Source organism: Sarcophilus harrisii, chromosome 3 (genome assembly GCF_902635505.1).
Source record: "Sarcophilus harrisii chromosome 3, mSarHar1.11, whole genome shotgun sequence".
Classification (NCBI taxonomy): Eukaryota; Metazoa; Chordata; class Mammalia; order Dasyuromorphia; family Dasyuridae; genus Sarcophilus; species Sarcophilus harrisii.
Genome location: NC_045428.1, coordinates 28,887,228 through 28,900,976, shown reverse-complemented (window position 1 = coordinate 28,900,976; position 13,749 = coordinate 28,887,228). Strand labels below are relative to the sequence as shown.

The window sequence follows — 13,749 nt, the reverse complement described above, 5'->3', positions numbered from 1 at the left end:
GGAGCATCCTTGCGCAGTCCTAGTATAATCCTTCTGCACACCTCATTAGCATTTTCCTTAGCAAGTTGCCTTATTAAAACATCTGTTGATGGATTTTCCCCATTAGTTCTTGTGATAGCAGTCTGCAAACGTCCCACAAAGTCAGCAAAGGGCTCATCTGGCCCTTGCATTATTTTTGTGAAGGCCTCACCTTTATCATTTTTATTGTGAATCGAATCCCACGCTTTGATAGCATTAGCAGCAATTTGCTCATATGCTGCTACTGAAATTAACCTGTGCTGTGACGTCTGCATATGGACCTATACCTTGTAGTAGGTCATAGGTGATCGCAGCATGAACAGCATTTTGACTATTTTGTTGGGCTTGTATCCTACAGAGCTCACTATATTCAGAAAGCCACATGTAATTTTGTCCAGGTTCTAGGCATACCCTTGCTATAGATTTCCAGTCATCAGGAGTCAAGACTTCGAAAGCCAAATTCTGTAACAGCATCTTAACATAAGCTGATGTAGCCCCATAATTAGTGCAGGCCTTTTTAAGATCTTTAATGATTTCTACGTTAAAAGGAGCATATCTTCGACTTTGTTGACCTGAGGCATTAGACTGGGAAATTACAAGAAACATAAGTGCTTGAAGCTCCCGGATGTCCACACCCTTTTCTTTGGCCTTCATTAAGCCCTCTTGAAGCCTGCCCAAGGTTGGTCCCCTCACTGCCCGCCCCCCACTGCCCCTCCTCCCTCCATCCCCGAGGGTGGAGTTGGTGGAGGAGAGTCAATCACTTGCTCCTGGGGTGGGGCTGAAGCCGCCTCCTGAGGGGAAAGGTCACCACACCCTTGCTCACTTAAGTCTCCATGCCCTGTGGGGATATGGTCATTAATCTCTTCATTGTCTTCCTCCAGCAGCCACACAACCAGCAGCTCCGAGTCTCGAACCCAGCCCAATCAGCCCATTACACCCAGACACATTTATTCTGGTTCTTTTACATGAGTTTTGCCCTTCTAGATCTATGTTCCAGCCATAGATCGCATTCTAAATAAGACCAAATGTGCCTCCTTGCAATAGAAGCTCTCCTTGATCCTATTTGTTATTAATATGATACTTATAATATTATACAATGTACAAAAATCATTGTGGAAAGGTATCATTTGAGAGGTTTGGGGTTTTCCTTCATCTTCCTCTAAAATATCATGTGCATAGTTAGAGCAGAATAGATAGAATACCTGACTTTGAATCCAATCAAAGTTTACAATCTGTGTAAATTTGGGCAAGTCAATTTACCCAGTAGCGTCTGTTTTCCAACATACTAAAAAATGATAACAACAGACTCAAATGAGATAATATATGAAAAGCTCTCTGCAAATCTAAAAGAGCTTTATGAATGTTAGCCATTAGTATTGTAGTCTCAGAGCTTTCAATAAAGTTATACATGTACATATGGGACATAAACATTCTAGTCACATTGTAATTGTTATAGTTTATTCCACTGCAATTGTTTTCCAAATGTCTCTGAACTCTACTCCTGGCAACTTAAAGTTAGCACATAAAGTCTGATACTTCAGCACAGAATTTTGAGCTAAAATTGAGAGAGAAGCTTTAGAATTTGTTTTCAAGAAGTCAATCTAAAGTTTGGTTTAGTCATGGGATTTCTATCCTTTTATCACTTTTTTGTTTTTGTTTTTTTGTTTTTGCTGAGGCAATTGGGGTTAAGTGACTTGCTCAAGGTCACACAGCTAGGAAGGGTTGTGTCTGAGGTCAGATTTATACTCAGGTCCTCCGGACTTCAGGGCTGGTGCTCTATCCACTGCACCACCTAGCTGCCCCCTTATTTTACTTTTTAAAAAACATACATTGTAACAAAATCTCACTGGAGTGGATCAACTTTGCAGCGGTAATGGCACTAGAAATAGGGGAACACAGTAGCAAACCTAAAACTCAAACTTTCTCTATCTACTAACTTTTGCTTCCCTGTATTTTCTAATGTATCCCCCTTCAGGTGCTATTGACAAGAGATGACGATGTTCCCTCTTGTTTTCAAGTAAATTTTCCCTCCTGTGAACCAGGTTTGTGAACAGTGTGAAAGATATTGACCAAAATCACTTATTACACAAGCTGTGCTAAAGAAGGAAGAGCCTCCAGTTCCCTGATTTACAAGTCAGAAATTCACTCTTAGTGTCTTTCTTGACTGTTCCAGATAAAACAAAGGTATTTAAACAAAAGGCAAAAAAACCAAAAACAATAAAGAGTTTTAAATGCTAGTAGGACTTCGCTCCAGGCATGCCCTCTTTCCCAGATTAGCTCCTCCTCTCCCAATATATAACTAGATTTCCTCTCTGTAGCCCAGAGACATGTACTCGGTGAGCTGGGAGCCCTAGATCTTTTCAAGAATCAGAATTAGGGGAAAGCACCCTGACCAATACAATGACAGAAGACAAGGTAACCTATTTTATATTGTATTCATTTAGGGATCAGACTTTGGGAAATCAATTGAATAAAAGTAGAAAGACAGCATCCACAGAGATAGAATTTAAGAGGTGGATGTGGGTACCAGAGACAGCAACAGCCTTTTTTTTTGTTGTTGTTGTTTTGTCATCCTCCAATTCAACTCCAATATTAGATAACTGTTAGGGAACAACTTCCCCATTTAAAATGACATTGTACGTAATCTCTCCTTTTTCTTTTCTGATCCTGCCTGTGTTTGGAAGATAAGAGATGCCTAAAAAGAGGGATTACCCTTCACAAAGGGACTAGAGGCTCTTGAAAAGTAAAAAAAAAAATTTCCTAGGGACAATCAGGTTAAATCAGGAAAGACCATCAAAGATGGATGAGGGAGATACAAATCCTCAGTCTCTTGGAAGAGCTTAAGGAAGAGAAAAAAACAAATAAATCTTTATTTAAGACCAAGTCCAGATCCCAATCCAAATTTGAAGGTTTAGATACCTTAATATTTCTGGTATACAACAGGCTATCAGATAAACTGGGGTGGAGGGGGATATAGAAGGAGGTTCTAGAACCTAAAAGGACCATTTATGTTTTTTCTCAGGCTGGAAGTACTGAAAAAAAATAGGTATGAGACATGATGGCTTTCTGAAAGTATGTAAAGGGCTATGATAGACAAGAGGAATAAACTTTATTTCTCTTGATCTCCTAGGAACCTGAAGTAAAGGAGAACCCCCCGCAGAGAGGTAGTTCTGGGCTCCATTTTAAGCAGAACTTTCTGACAAAGCTGTCTAAAAACAGATTGAGCTGCTTCAGAAGATAGTGAATTTTTCACCACTGGAAAAGGGTGTTGTAGAAGCATTTGTGCTTAGCTACACATTAATTCGAGTTTATGACTCCATAGGTTCCTTCCATCTTGAGATTCTGAGACTTTTTTTCCCTTAAAGAAAGTGCAGAGGGGAGTTTGGAATAAATGGTACTTGTAAATAATCATCAGGGTGGCTTATAAGTGGGAAGAGAAAAGAGCTGATTTTGGAGCCCCTCTTAGACCATCAATTCAATAATAGTCATAATTTACTAATTACTATACCAAAAATTATCTGTAATCTGCCATTTTGGGGAAATGAAGTGTTCAAATTTGGCAGGATTATTCAAATAGAAACATAGGTCCTAATCTATAAACAAGATCCCTTTTGAACCATGCAATGATTTCCTTTTAAATTATAATGTTAGCTATGTTTTGGCATATTTTTATTTATTTTCCTAAGCATATACAATTTTATTTAATCTATTTCCAGACTCAAAAGGTCATCTGTGAGTCATCTGTGTTTTTGATGCTTATGTTCTAATTAATTTATAGATTCCTAATTATCATCAGAGATATTGTGTTACAATGAATAGAGAGCTAGCCAAAAAGCCAGAAAGATCTGAATTTAAATATTACCTAAGATATATCCTGATTGTCATGTATCAGGAGGAAAAATTATATTACACATCATTTCTGTGGTTTAAAAAAGTATCTATCATCCAAAAAAAATCACAACTTCTTAGTTTCCCAAGCATTTTTATAAAACATTAGGTACAGAGCAATTGATTCTATTAGTAAAGGGAGTTCTCTATTAATGAAATTAAAGTGAATAATAATAGCATCATATGTATTATCACCATCACAAAGGCAACATGGCTTAGTTGCTAGAATTCTGAGTGTAGAACTAGGAGGAGATGGGTTCAAATCCTACCTCTTAATTTACTACCTGGATGACCCTAAAGAAGACATTGAACCTCAATTGTCTTTTTTTTAAATTATTGTAGCTTTTTATTTACAAGTTATATGCACAGGTAATTTTACAGCATTGACAATTGCCAAACCTTTTATTCCAATTTTTCCCCTCCTTCCCCCCATCCACTCCCCCGGTGGCAGGTTGACCAATACATGTTAAATATATTAAAGTATAAATTAAATACAATATAAGTATACATGCCCTAACAGTTATTTTGCTGTAAAAAAGAATCGGACTTTGAAATAGTGTACAATTAGCCTGTGAAGGAAATCAAAAATGCAGATGGACAAAAGTAGAGGGATTGGGAATTCTATGTAGTAGTTCATAGTCATCTCCCAGAGTTCTTTCCCTGGGTGTAGCTGGAACCTCAATTGTCTTAAGCAATACCTTAAAATTCATCTATTAAAGTATAGATAGGTTGTTTTGCATGGATGGAAAGCGGTCTTATTTCATAGATTCAGATAAAATTAGCACAGATACTATTAACAAATCTCCAGTTTTAAAATAAGTTGAATATGATAGACTATATTAAGCATAAAATCTAGAAAGAATATAATCTTTCCATGGTAATTTAAAAGGCACTTCAGGGCCTTGCAGAGCCTCACACAAACATCGGTAATCATTATACAATTAATATGCTGAGGATATAGTGAGTGCTTCTGGAGCAATAATTTAAAAATCTAGATGACTAAGAAAGAACACAAGCTAATTGTCGTCCATAGTAATAGTTTCTGTTGATATCTTTTATATTCTATTTCACTTACTTTATTCTGGAATTTTGCTATATTTTTCTCTATTCAAGGATTCAATTTGGAGGAGATATCTGAAATTCTTTTAAAAATTTTTCAGTAACTGAGTTTCAAAATAAATGGTTTCCTTTATAATTTCCTATATCTTATTGAATCATTTAAAAACATTATTCTGAACAAGGGTAGGTAGAATTTACCAAGGACAGCCAAAAATATTAAAACCCCCTTCTCTAGAGGAATGATGATAATCTATAAACTCTTGATTGCTGCCCTCCAGATCTGGAGTCATTTTTTGGTAAATCATTTGACACTCACCAGATTCAATTTCCTTTTCTGCTTATTAGGTCATTGATTAGTGATTTGTTTCCCCACCGCTAGCCACCGTATCACTGAGTTGATGCTGTTGATAAGAATTATCAATCGCTTCAAGCTTTATCCTCATAGATATAATTCTGATGTTGAAGCCCCAACTGGAAAAGCTTTAAAATATATATAAGAAAAAGAAGGATGTCTGGTACCAACCACCTGGGACCAGCCATCCCTAAGTTTAGTTCTGAATTAATAATGCACCAGCAGTGGAGAAGAAATGATTAATTGCTCTAACATTCCCATATTAAAAACATCTGTCAAATGCATAGGACATGCTGCACAGAATCAGGGAAGGAGAACAGATCTAGCCTGCTCTGAAGGTCTTTAAGAATCATGTGTGCAAGTTGACAGGAATTTATTGTGGTCCTTTATTCTGCCTTTTGCTCCTTTCGCAGTTCACCGGAACCTTGTGCTTGGCTGTCTTCACTGCAGTGCTGGGCTCCTTCCAGTTTGGATACAACATTGGAGTGATCAATGCTCCCCAGCAGGCAAGCGAAATATTTTTAAAGAATACATTAGTCTATCTTTCTTTTCACAAGCCTTCCGTCAGTGACATAGTGTTATCTGTCACCTGTTCTTACCAATTTTTTCAAGAGATAAAATGTACTCATGTACAGGGACACAGGGCAGTCTTTGACCTTTGATCAAGCATTTCAAGCATGTTTCTCAGAAAAAAAATAACTTGCTTTTAACACTCACTAGACAATTTTCACTGTAAAAGAGAAAGATAATGATTAATGATCTCCGATTCTGCCTGATTCCAAACCCCTATGTTTGACATGCCAACTGGTGGTGGTTTATTTTTTTAAAGGGAAGGAGATGGTGGGAGCCTGCATTCACTCAAATTTTTTTAGGGAATCGGGAATGAGAAGCTCCCAGGTTCAAAAGAAAACCTAGGGATAAATGTCTCCCAATGAGGTTATTCTCAGGTATAATAAAAACTCTAAGGAAAAATAAGGATTAAGCCACTAAGGAAGGCGAAGGTAGAGGATAGGTGAGACTGTAAGTTTTATGATATGGCTGGGGTGTGAGAAGATTGTGGGAATGAAAGGTGGCAGAGATTGAAGAAATCATGTAGCCTAACATGTTCCCTTTAGCACCTTGGAAGGAACATATTTAGAGGAAAGAGATGTGGTTTTTATTCATATAATTCACAGTGGACACAGCATAAGTGCTAAAGAATAAAAACACATCAGAATCTGATCATGCTTGATAAAGAACATTTTCTCATAGACAGCGTCAATGTCAGTCTCCAGATGCATGTGTTAGACCTGAAAGAGAGCGGCTGCCTACTCTCTTACCTCAGTTCTTTTTTCATTAAATCAAAATATTAACTACCTCTCATTACCTACCATGCATCATTACTACAAAGATTAATGATGCTGTCAAGAACTTGGAGCTTCCATAGAAAGTTATTTATTTTTTTATTATCTGATGCAGGGTTTTCATTGTATGATTCCATGCCTCAGAAATTAAAATGGCTTTATTGAGATGATGACCTTAATTCCTTACCCATGAATTCAGATAAAAATGGATTTCTTCTCAAAAGGCTTTGAGAGAATACTTCTCTTCCCTCATTAGACCCTAGACCTTTTTCTTGATAGTCCCAGACATGTGAGATCTCATGAAAATTGAGGCATGGATTTAATACTTTTTTATATAGAAACTGCTATTTTCTGACAGCTTTCTATTGTGTTTTCTTCTCCCCTTCCTATCCCCAAATCTCCTAGGCAATCAGATCCCTTCCCATGTCAAAAGTCATTGCAGTCTCTACCTGGTAACTCCAAATTTCTTTACAACAGAGTCACACGGAATGGGGGTGAAGAGACGCTTGGACAGAGCATAGCACAACATTTCTGAAATGAGTCATTCTCCCTGGTCAATCAGCTACTTGGGGGATGATAGCCATGTGATCGTGTTAGGAGGGATGGAAGGGAACAAGAACTTACATGAATGGAGGTTGGGCCATGACAGGTGAATATGAGGGAGAAATCACCTCTGAACTTGCATGGCACTGAGTTTGGCACGTTTGACTGAGTTTGACGTTAAGAAAAGAGACTTCTTTTTTTACAAATGAAAAACTGAGGTCTAGGGAGGTAAATGACTTGAAGAAGCTCATAAAGATGAAGTTGAACTCAGATCCTCTGACTCATGCTGCATTTGATCCAAAGCATTTTCTTAAATTGGAAAAATTGGCTTTTCTACAGTGGTCTCTCTAGTCACCACCTCAATACTCAGATGGTCAGTCTAACTGCTGTTCCTGTGAACTAGAGAAATGAAAAGGGCTAATAACTGGCAACAGCCAAGGTCCCAGAGGTCAGGGCTAAGAAGAGAAGCCAAAATCAATGCCATTTTCCATTCATCCTCTTCCCAGTTTATGTTTAAACGGTGTTATGCAAGAATAGTGTCATTACAATTTCAAAAGTCTTCACCAAAAATAAACAAAACTATATCAATACTTTCATGGATCTCTTTGGTCATATGCTGCCTCCACTAGTAATAGTGATGATGATGATGATGAAGATGAAGAAGAAATAGTATTTATAAAGCCTTTTAAGGTTGGCAAAGCACTTTAAATCTCATTGGATCCCTACAACAACCTTGAGAGGTAGGAGTTTTCATTATTCTCATTTTACAGCTGAGGATGAGAGGTTAAGTGATTTATCTGGGACCACAAATTATCTGAGTCAGGATCTGAATTTAAGTCTTCCTAACACCAAGCTCAGACCTATAAAACTACAGTAGTGATAGAGCCCTGGGCCTGGAGTCAGGAATAGCTGAATTCAAATCTTGTCTTAAATATTTATTGTGTGTTGCTGGACAAGTCACTTAACCTCTATCAGTCTTAGTTTCTTAGGCAGCAGTAGTTGTAGCAGTAGCAGCAGCAACAGCAGCAGCAATAGTAGTAGCAGTAATATTATATAAGGCAGATAGATAGCTCAGTGGTTAGAGTGTTAAATCTGGAGTCAAGAGTCATGTTCCCGAGTTAAAATCTAGCCTCACTGCCTTACTAGTTGTATGACCCTAAGCAAGTCACTTCATCCTGTTTGCCTCAGTTTGCTCATCTATAACATGAGCTGGAGAAGGTAATAGTAAACCACTTCAGTATGCTTGCCAAGAATAACCCAAATAGAATTACAAAGAATCAGAAGTGATTAAAAACAATTGAACAACAACAACAAAACCTACCATGGTTGTTGTGAGGATCAAATAGAAAGCATTTTCTCCTTCCTCCCTTCATCTTTCCTTCCTTTTTTCCCTCCCTTCTTCCTTGCTTCTTTTCTTCCTTTGTTCCTTTTCTTCTTTCCTTCCTTCCTTCCTTCCTTTCTTCCTTCATTCACCACCAGTCTTTAAATCTCATACATGGCCTCCCAAACTCTCTCTACAGATAATCTACTCAATGTATGGAGACCTCTCTCTAGTTCCTTTAACATTTTCTGAACACCAAGGTAGCCCTTGGTCTCTCGATGTGTTGTCCTTCACTCTATAAAACCGGGCCATCTCCTTTTCAGGACATACAAGTCTTTGTTGATGTAACTACAACAAAAAAAAAATCAATAACAAACCACTAAGTCATCAGCATATAATAAATTCAATCCACATTTATTATTAGCCCACTAAATGCAATAGAGATATGAAGACAAAAACAAGGCAATCCTTACTTTAAAGGAACTGCCTTTCTCCTAGGATAGATACAGAACATTTGCACTGAATAAATGCCAAACAATGGGGGGTTGGGGGGGGGGGAGAGAGGAGAAAGTGTTCACTAGAGAGATCCACTGAGAAGCTGGCACCTGAGTCACTCCTGAATATCTCATATGCTGTGTTTTCATTTGCTTTCCTTTCCTTTTTTAGATAATTGTAGCCCATTACAGAGGTTTACTGGCTGTACCTCAGGATGAAAAGAAGCCTCATAACTCTACTGATGTGTACATACCCACTATGCAGACCACCACAGGTTATGAAGAAAAAGAAATTGAGCCAGATCCATTCCTTCCCACAGTCACCATGTATTGGTCCCTGTCTGTGTCCATCTTTGCAGTTGGTGGGATGATCTCCTCATTCTTTGGTGGATGGCTAGGAGACAATCTAGGAAGGTATGACGATTCCAAGGGTGCCAGTCACATTTTATTAAGGGGGGGTGCTTTACATTTTAATTTTCAGATTCTTTTGAACTCTTCTCTTAAAAATGGTTCTAGATTTTTGTTTAAGGCATGTTAGGGTTACCCCAGTTTTACATTGTAGCAAATAAAGCTCCACTTTTCATATTTACAACAGAGCTCAGCATCTTGGTCATCCAAATACTAGACCAATTCTCTTCAAGATAAAATTAATTTGTAAGGTCCCAATCACAAATGTGTCCTATATAATTGTTCCACACATTTATTTAGAGATTTCCAGTTTTTAAAGCAATGTACTAAAACAACCTCATCAAGTAGTTACAAGAATTTTCACCCCAATTTACAAATGGAGAAATTGAGGACTGGGAAACTTAGGTGACCTGCAAAGGGCTACCCAAATAGTAGAAATCAGACAAGACCTTACAAAATGAAGTCAAGTATTTTCTCTACTACATCACATTGTCTCTTTGCACATGTTTTGATAATCTTTGTTGCCATAAATTAGTAAAAACCATTTTTCCATTTTTGAAATTATTTCGCCAAGGTACTTTAGAGTCTTTACTATAAAATGACAGGCTTGGACCAGATAATTCTAGTTCTAAATTTTATGCTTTTGATAGTATTTATTGGCAGAGACAATATACCCCTGGATCCACCTTGCCTATAAGCTTTAACCCATTTGGACATGTAGCACATAAAGTTGTTTACTTTCCCCTTACTTCATGAGGAATCAAACACTGGACTTTGCAAGGAATGTAATTTTTCAAAAGAAAATTTTCTTTTGTACAGAATTCATTTTTAAAATCAAAAATATAGGTCCAATGATGACAGGATGTTTTTCTATTTAGATTTTTTTTTTGGAACCTGCTATAAATGATAAGGTTTCTCTGGCTGATGTCACAAAATACTGACAGCTTCTTCCTTTTGTGCTCGAGCTTGTCATTTGACACAATAAGGCACTTGACAGTTTTAAAGAAATAATAGCCTTCAGGGTCATAATTCTTCTTCTTGATTAAAGGATAACAGCTCAAATTATATTTATTCATTTTTCAGGAGGCACTGTCCTATAACTAAGAAAGAAAAGTAGTCATTTTTAGCATGAATATTTGGCTCAGTTTTAAGTTGGAATTTTTAAAAGAAAATAAATTTTTTTAATTTGCACATTTGTGCAAAGTAAACCTAATTATTCTAAAATTAAAGGAAGTATTTGGTTAAATTAATTGATCTTTTTGTAATATCTTAATTCTCCCATGAGCAGAAACAACTTTTTAGTTTTAGTGTTTCATTCTTTAATAAGTAAAACCCACCATCACACCCCAAACTCTGGAGTGTCTGATAGCAGCTTCCAACAATTAGAGTTTCCAAAATTATTCATTGAATTATGGAATGGGATAGGGCAAAAAGTCATTAGAGATCCTCTGATCTAATTACCTCAATGAGTTTAGAGGTTAAATAGACCTATGCAGCAATTACCACCACTCCTCCCACCTTCCCCCCCTCCCCCCATCCTGAATTAGCTTCTTCAGTGGTTCATTGAGGAAGACCTTTAAGAAGCCACTTGAAGAGATATATGCTTTGCATTAAGTTTAGACTTCATAAGTTCCTTCCAATTCCACTGTTTCCAAATTCTTTCTCAGCTAGTTTCCAAGATTATTTGTTACATAAAGTATTCTTTGCCTGGTTGCCTTACTTCTGAAGATGTACAATAGACATTGGTGGTGTTTAATGGTATTTTATAAGTTCCAGTTGGCAAGGCTAATACTACTATCAAGGCTATTTATATCCTAATTATTATGCTTTTATTTTGAATAAATGGAACTAGTACTTAGATTTTGTTTGTGTAAGCCAAAAAGCTCAACTTTCTGAAAGGCATAATAAACTGAGTTAGAGAGATAGATAGATAGATAATGATTTCAAATTCAAGTTAAATAAGCATTAATTAGGTATAAACTATGTGCAAGATAACATGTTAGCCTGGGAGAGATAAACATGTAAAACAGCCTAGTCCCAACCCTTAAGATCCTTAAGACCTCACAAGTATGCTGTTTCTATGAAAATTCCAATCTATTTGACCAATAAAACATAGCATTTGTTCATGTTAAAGAATGATCTCATTTGGAGGAAGGTTTCTTAATCCTTTCATGTATTGTGAAGAAATTTAGAGATTCTTGTGAACTCCTCAGAGTTACATGTTTGATGCATGAACTAAAATATCAGATTATAGAGAAAACCTATTATATTGATGCATCAAAATAATTTTTAAAAACAAATTCATATGCCCCTTCAAATCTCTGTGTTTTCCAATTTAAGACTCCCTGATTTAGAAGAAGGACATTATTAAATAATTAGAGAAATAAAACTAGAGGACAAAAAAACATAATTATAATAAGGTATCTTCCTCAAGAATCATCTACTTTCAATTATTCCTAAATCAAATCATGACCATTTTTCATGGCACAGAAGAAAACATCCTTCTAACCTGTCTGGAATCTTTTATTAAGAGTCAAAAGGCCTTTGGGGCATAGAAAGTGCCCAGCTCCTATTCTTCAGGATTTCAAGAGAGTCTTCTTAAGCAACTTCTACTATTTAGTCTTTATTTTTCTTCAGCAGAATAGAACTGCCTGATTATAATTTCTCAGGAGAAGGGATCTTGTTTTTTCAATCCCTCTGCTTTCTTTTTCCTTGCATCTAAATAAGAAAGAATACATGGCCTCACACTTTAGCCTGAATGGAAGGTCCATTACTGTCATTTTTTTCCATCTGTAGTCCGCTACTGGCTAAATTCTAAATTGTACCTCACCTGGTCCCCTCAGATCAAAGGTAGAAGCTGCCAGAACTTAATTAACTTGCCTCAAATGTTTGCCTAACAACTATCACTAAAACAAAATTGGTCCTCTACTCTCTAAAGAAGAATATAGAAATACAGGGTTAGAAGAGAACCAGTCTATTCCAGAGCTATGCCTGACATTATATGAAGTTGGTTTTTTTAAGAGCTATACAGTATCATTTTTCTTCCAGTCAAGCCCCCCACATACAGAAGCTTCTTTTGGTGCCCCCGCCATGTCTTTCTGAGAAAGATTGACCCTCTATTCATATTTCCAATTCTGCTTCCATAAATATATTATCTCTATCCATGTAACCTAAGATTTCAACAAATGTATTCTTTTTTCTTTCTTTTGTAAGGCAATTGGGGTTAAGTGATTTGTCCAGGGTCACACAGAGACTTAGTATCAAATGTCTGAGATCAAATTTGAATTCAGGTCCTCCTGACTCCAGGGCTGGTGTTCTATCCACTATATCCCCACAAATACATTCTTAATGATCCAATGGTTTGACTAGAAATCATTCAAACATAACAAAAACCTCAACTAAAAATTCTCATCTGGCACTTGAAATCCAAATCAAAGAAGGAATAAGGTGAGAAAGTAGAACTCATAGAAAGTTATTAAAAGAAAAACTTAATGTTTTGATTTTAGTGTTGAATTTACAGCCTCTGCACGTTTTCCTTTTAATTCACTCTAGAATTAAAGGAATGTTGGCCGCGAATGGTCTCTCATTGATTGGATCTCTCCTGATGGCAATCGCTAAATTTGGCCCATCTCACATACTTATCATCTCAGGGAGATTCATCTCAGGATTATATTGTGGTAAGTAATTTCTAGTATTTTTTCAGAATAACTTTATAAGGCCTTTTTGTTTAAGTTCTTATTGGTGAACAAAAGTTCTGAAATTGCTCCTCATGATGCAGGTGTGGTCCCTTTAAGATTCCTTTCTTTCTGATTCCCAAACCCAGAATTGCTATCTTTCTGATTCCCAAACCCAGAATTGCTAATGCATCAACTAGGAGGGGTTGGGAATCAGAAAGAAAGGAATCTTAAAGGGACCACACCCGCATCACTCATCCACTACATTCTATCAACTCATGTCCTTGTCAACATGACCTGGAAAAGCTATGAGCCTGATATTCCTCCTCCAGCCTCCACCATCAAAGAAGTGATGTTCTCAAGGTGAGATGAGGTGAGACAAGCAGAACCTGTAGGACTGGGTGGCAGAATGGATAGCCAAAGCTACACGTATCATTTATTCACTCGACTGTAAATGTGTGACATTTTGTCTTGGAAGTCTACACATTAAATAAAGTCGTTGTCAAAAATAAATGTCACAATGTTTTTGGTAATGAAAGGACATTACTGAAATATTGGTAGCTATTATCTGAGCATGAGATATCACTGTTGGACTGACAGTTCTTAGAAACAATTTTTCAGAATTCCCGAGTCAACAAATCAGCAAAGA

The 13,749-nt window shown here is 36.9% G+C and overlaps 1 protein-coding gene across 1 annotated transcript in view; it reads left to right on the top strand.

Moving 5' to 3' along the window:
• The first annotated feature begins 2,337 nt into the window (after positions 1-2,337).
• SLC2A2 (solute carrier family 2 member 2) overlaps positions 2,338-13,749 on the top strand; it is a 37,750-nt gene continuing 26,338 nt past the window's right edge. Inside the window, exons 1-4 of the mRNA XM_003766157.4 lie at positions 2,338-2,433; positions 5,731-5,823; positions 9,191-9,432; positions 12,979-13,103. Coding sequence (XP_003766205.1) covers positions 2,419-2,433; positions 5,731-5,823; positions 9,191-9,432; positions 12,979-13,103 — 475 coding nt within the window. The 5' untranslated portion in view covers positions 2,338-2,418. The remainder of the gene's footprint in view (positions 2,434-5,730; positions 5,824-9,190; positions 9,433-12,978; positions 13,104-13,749) is intronic.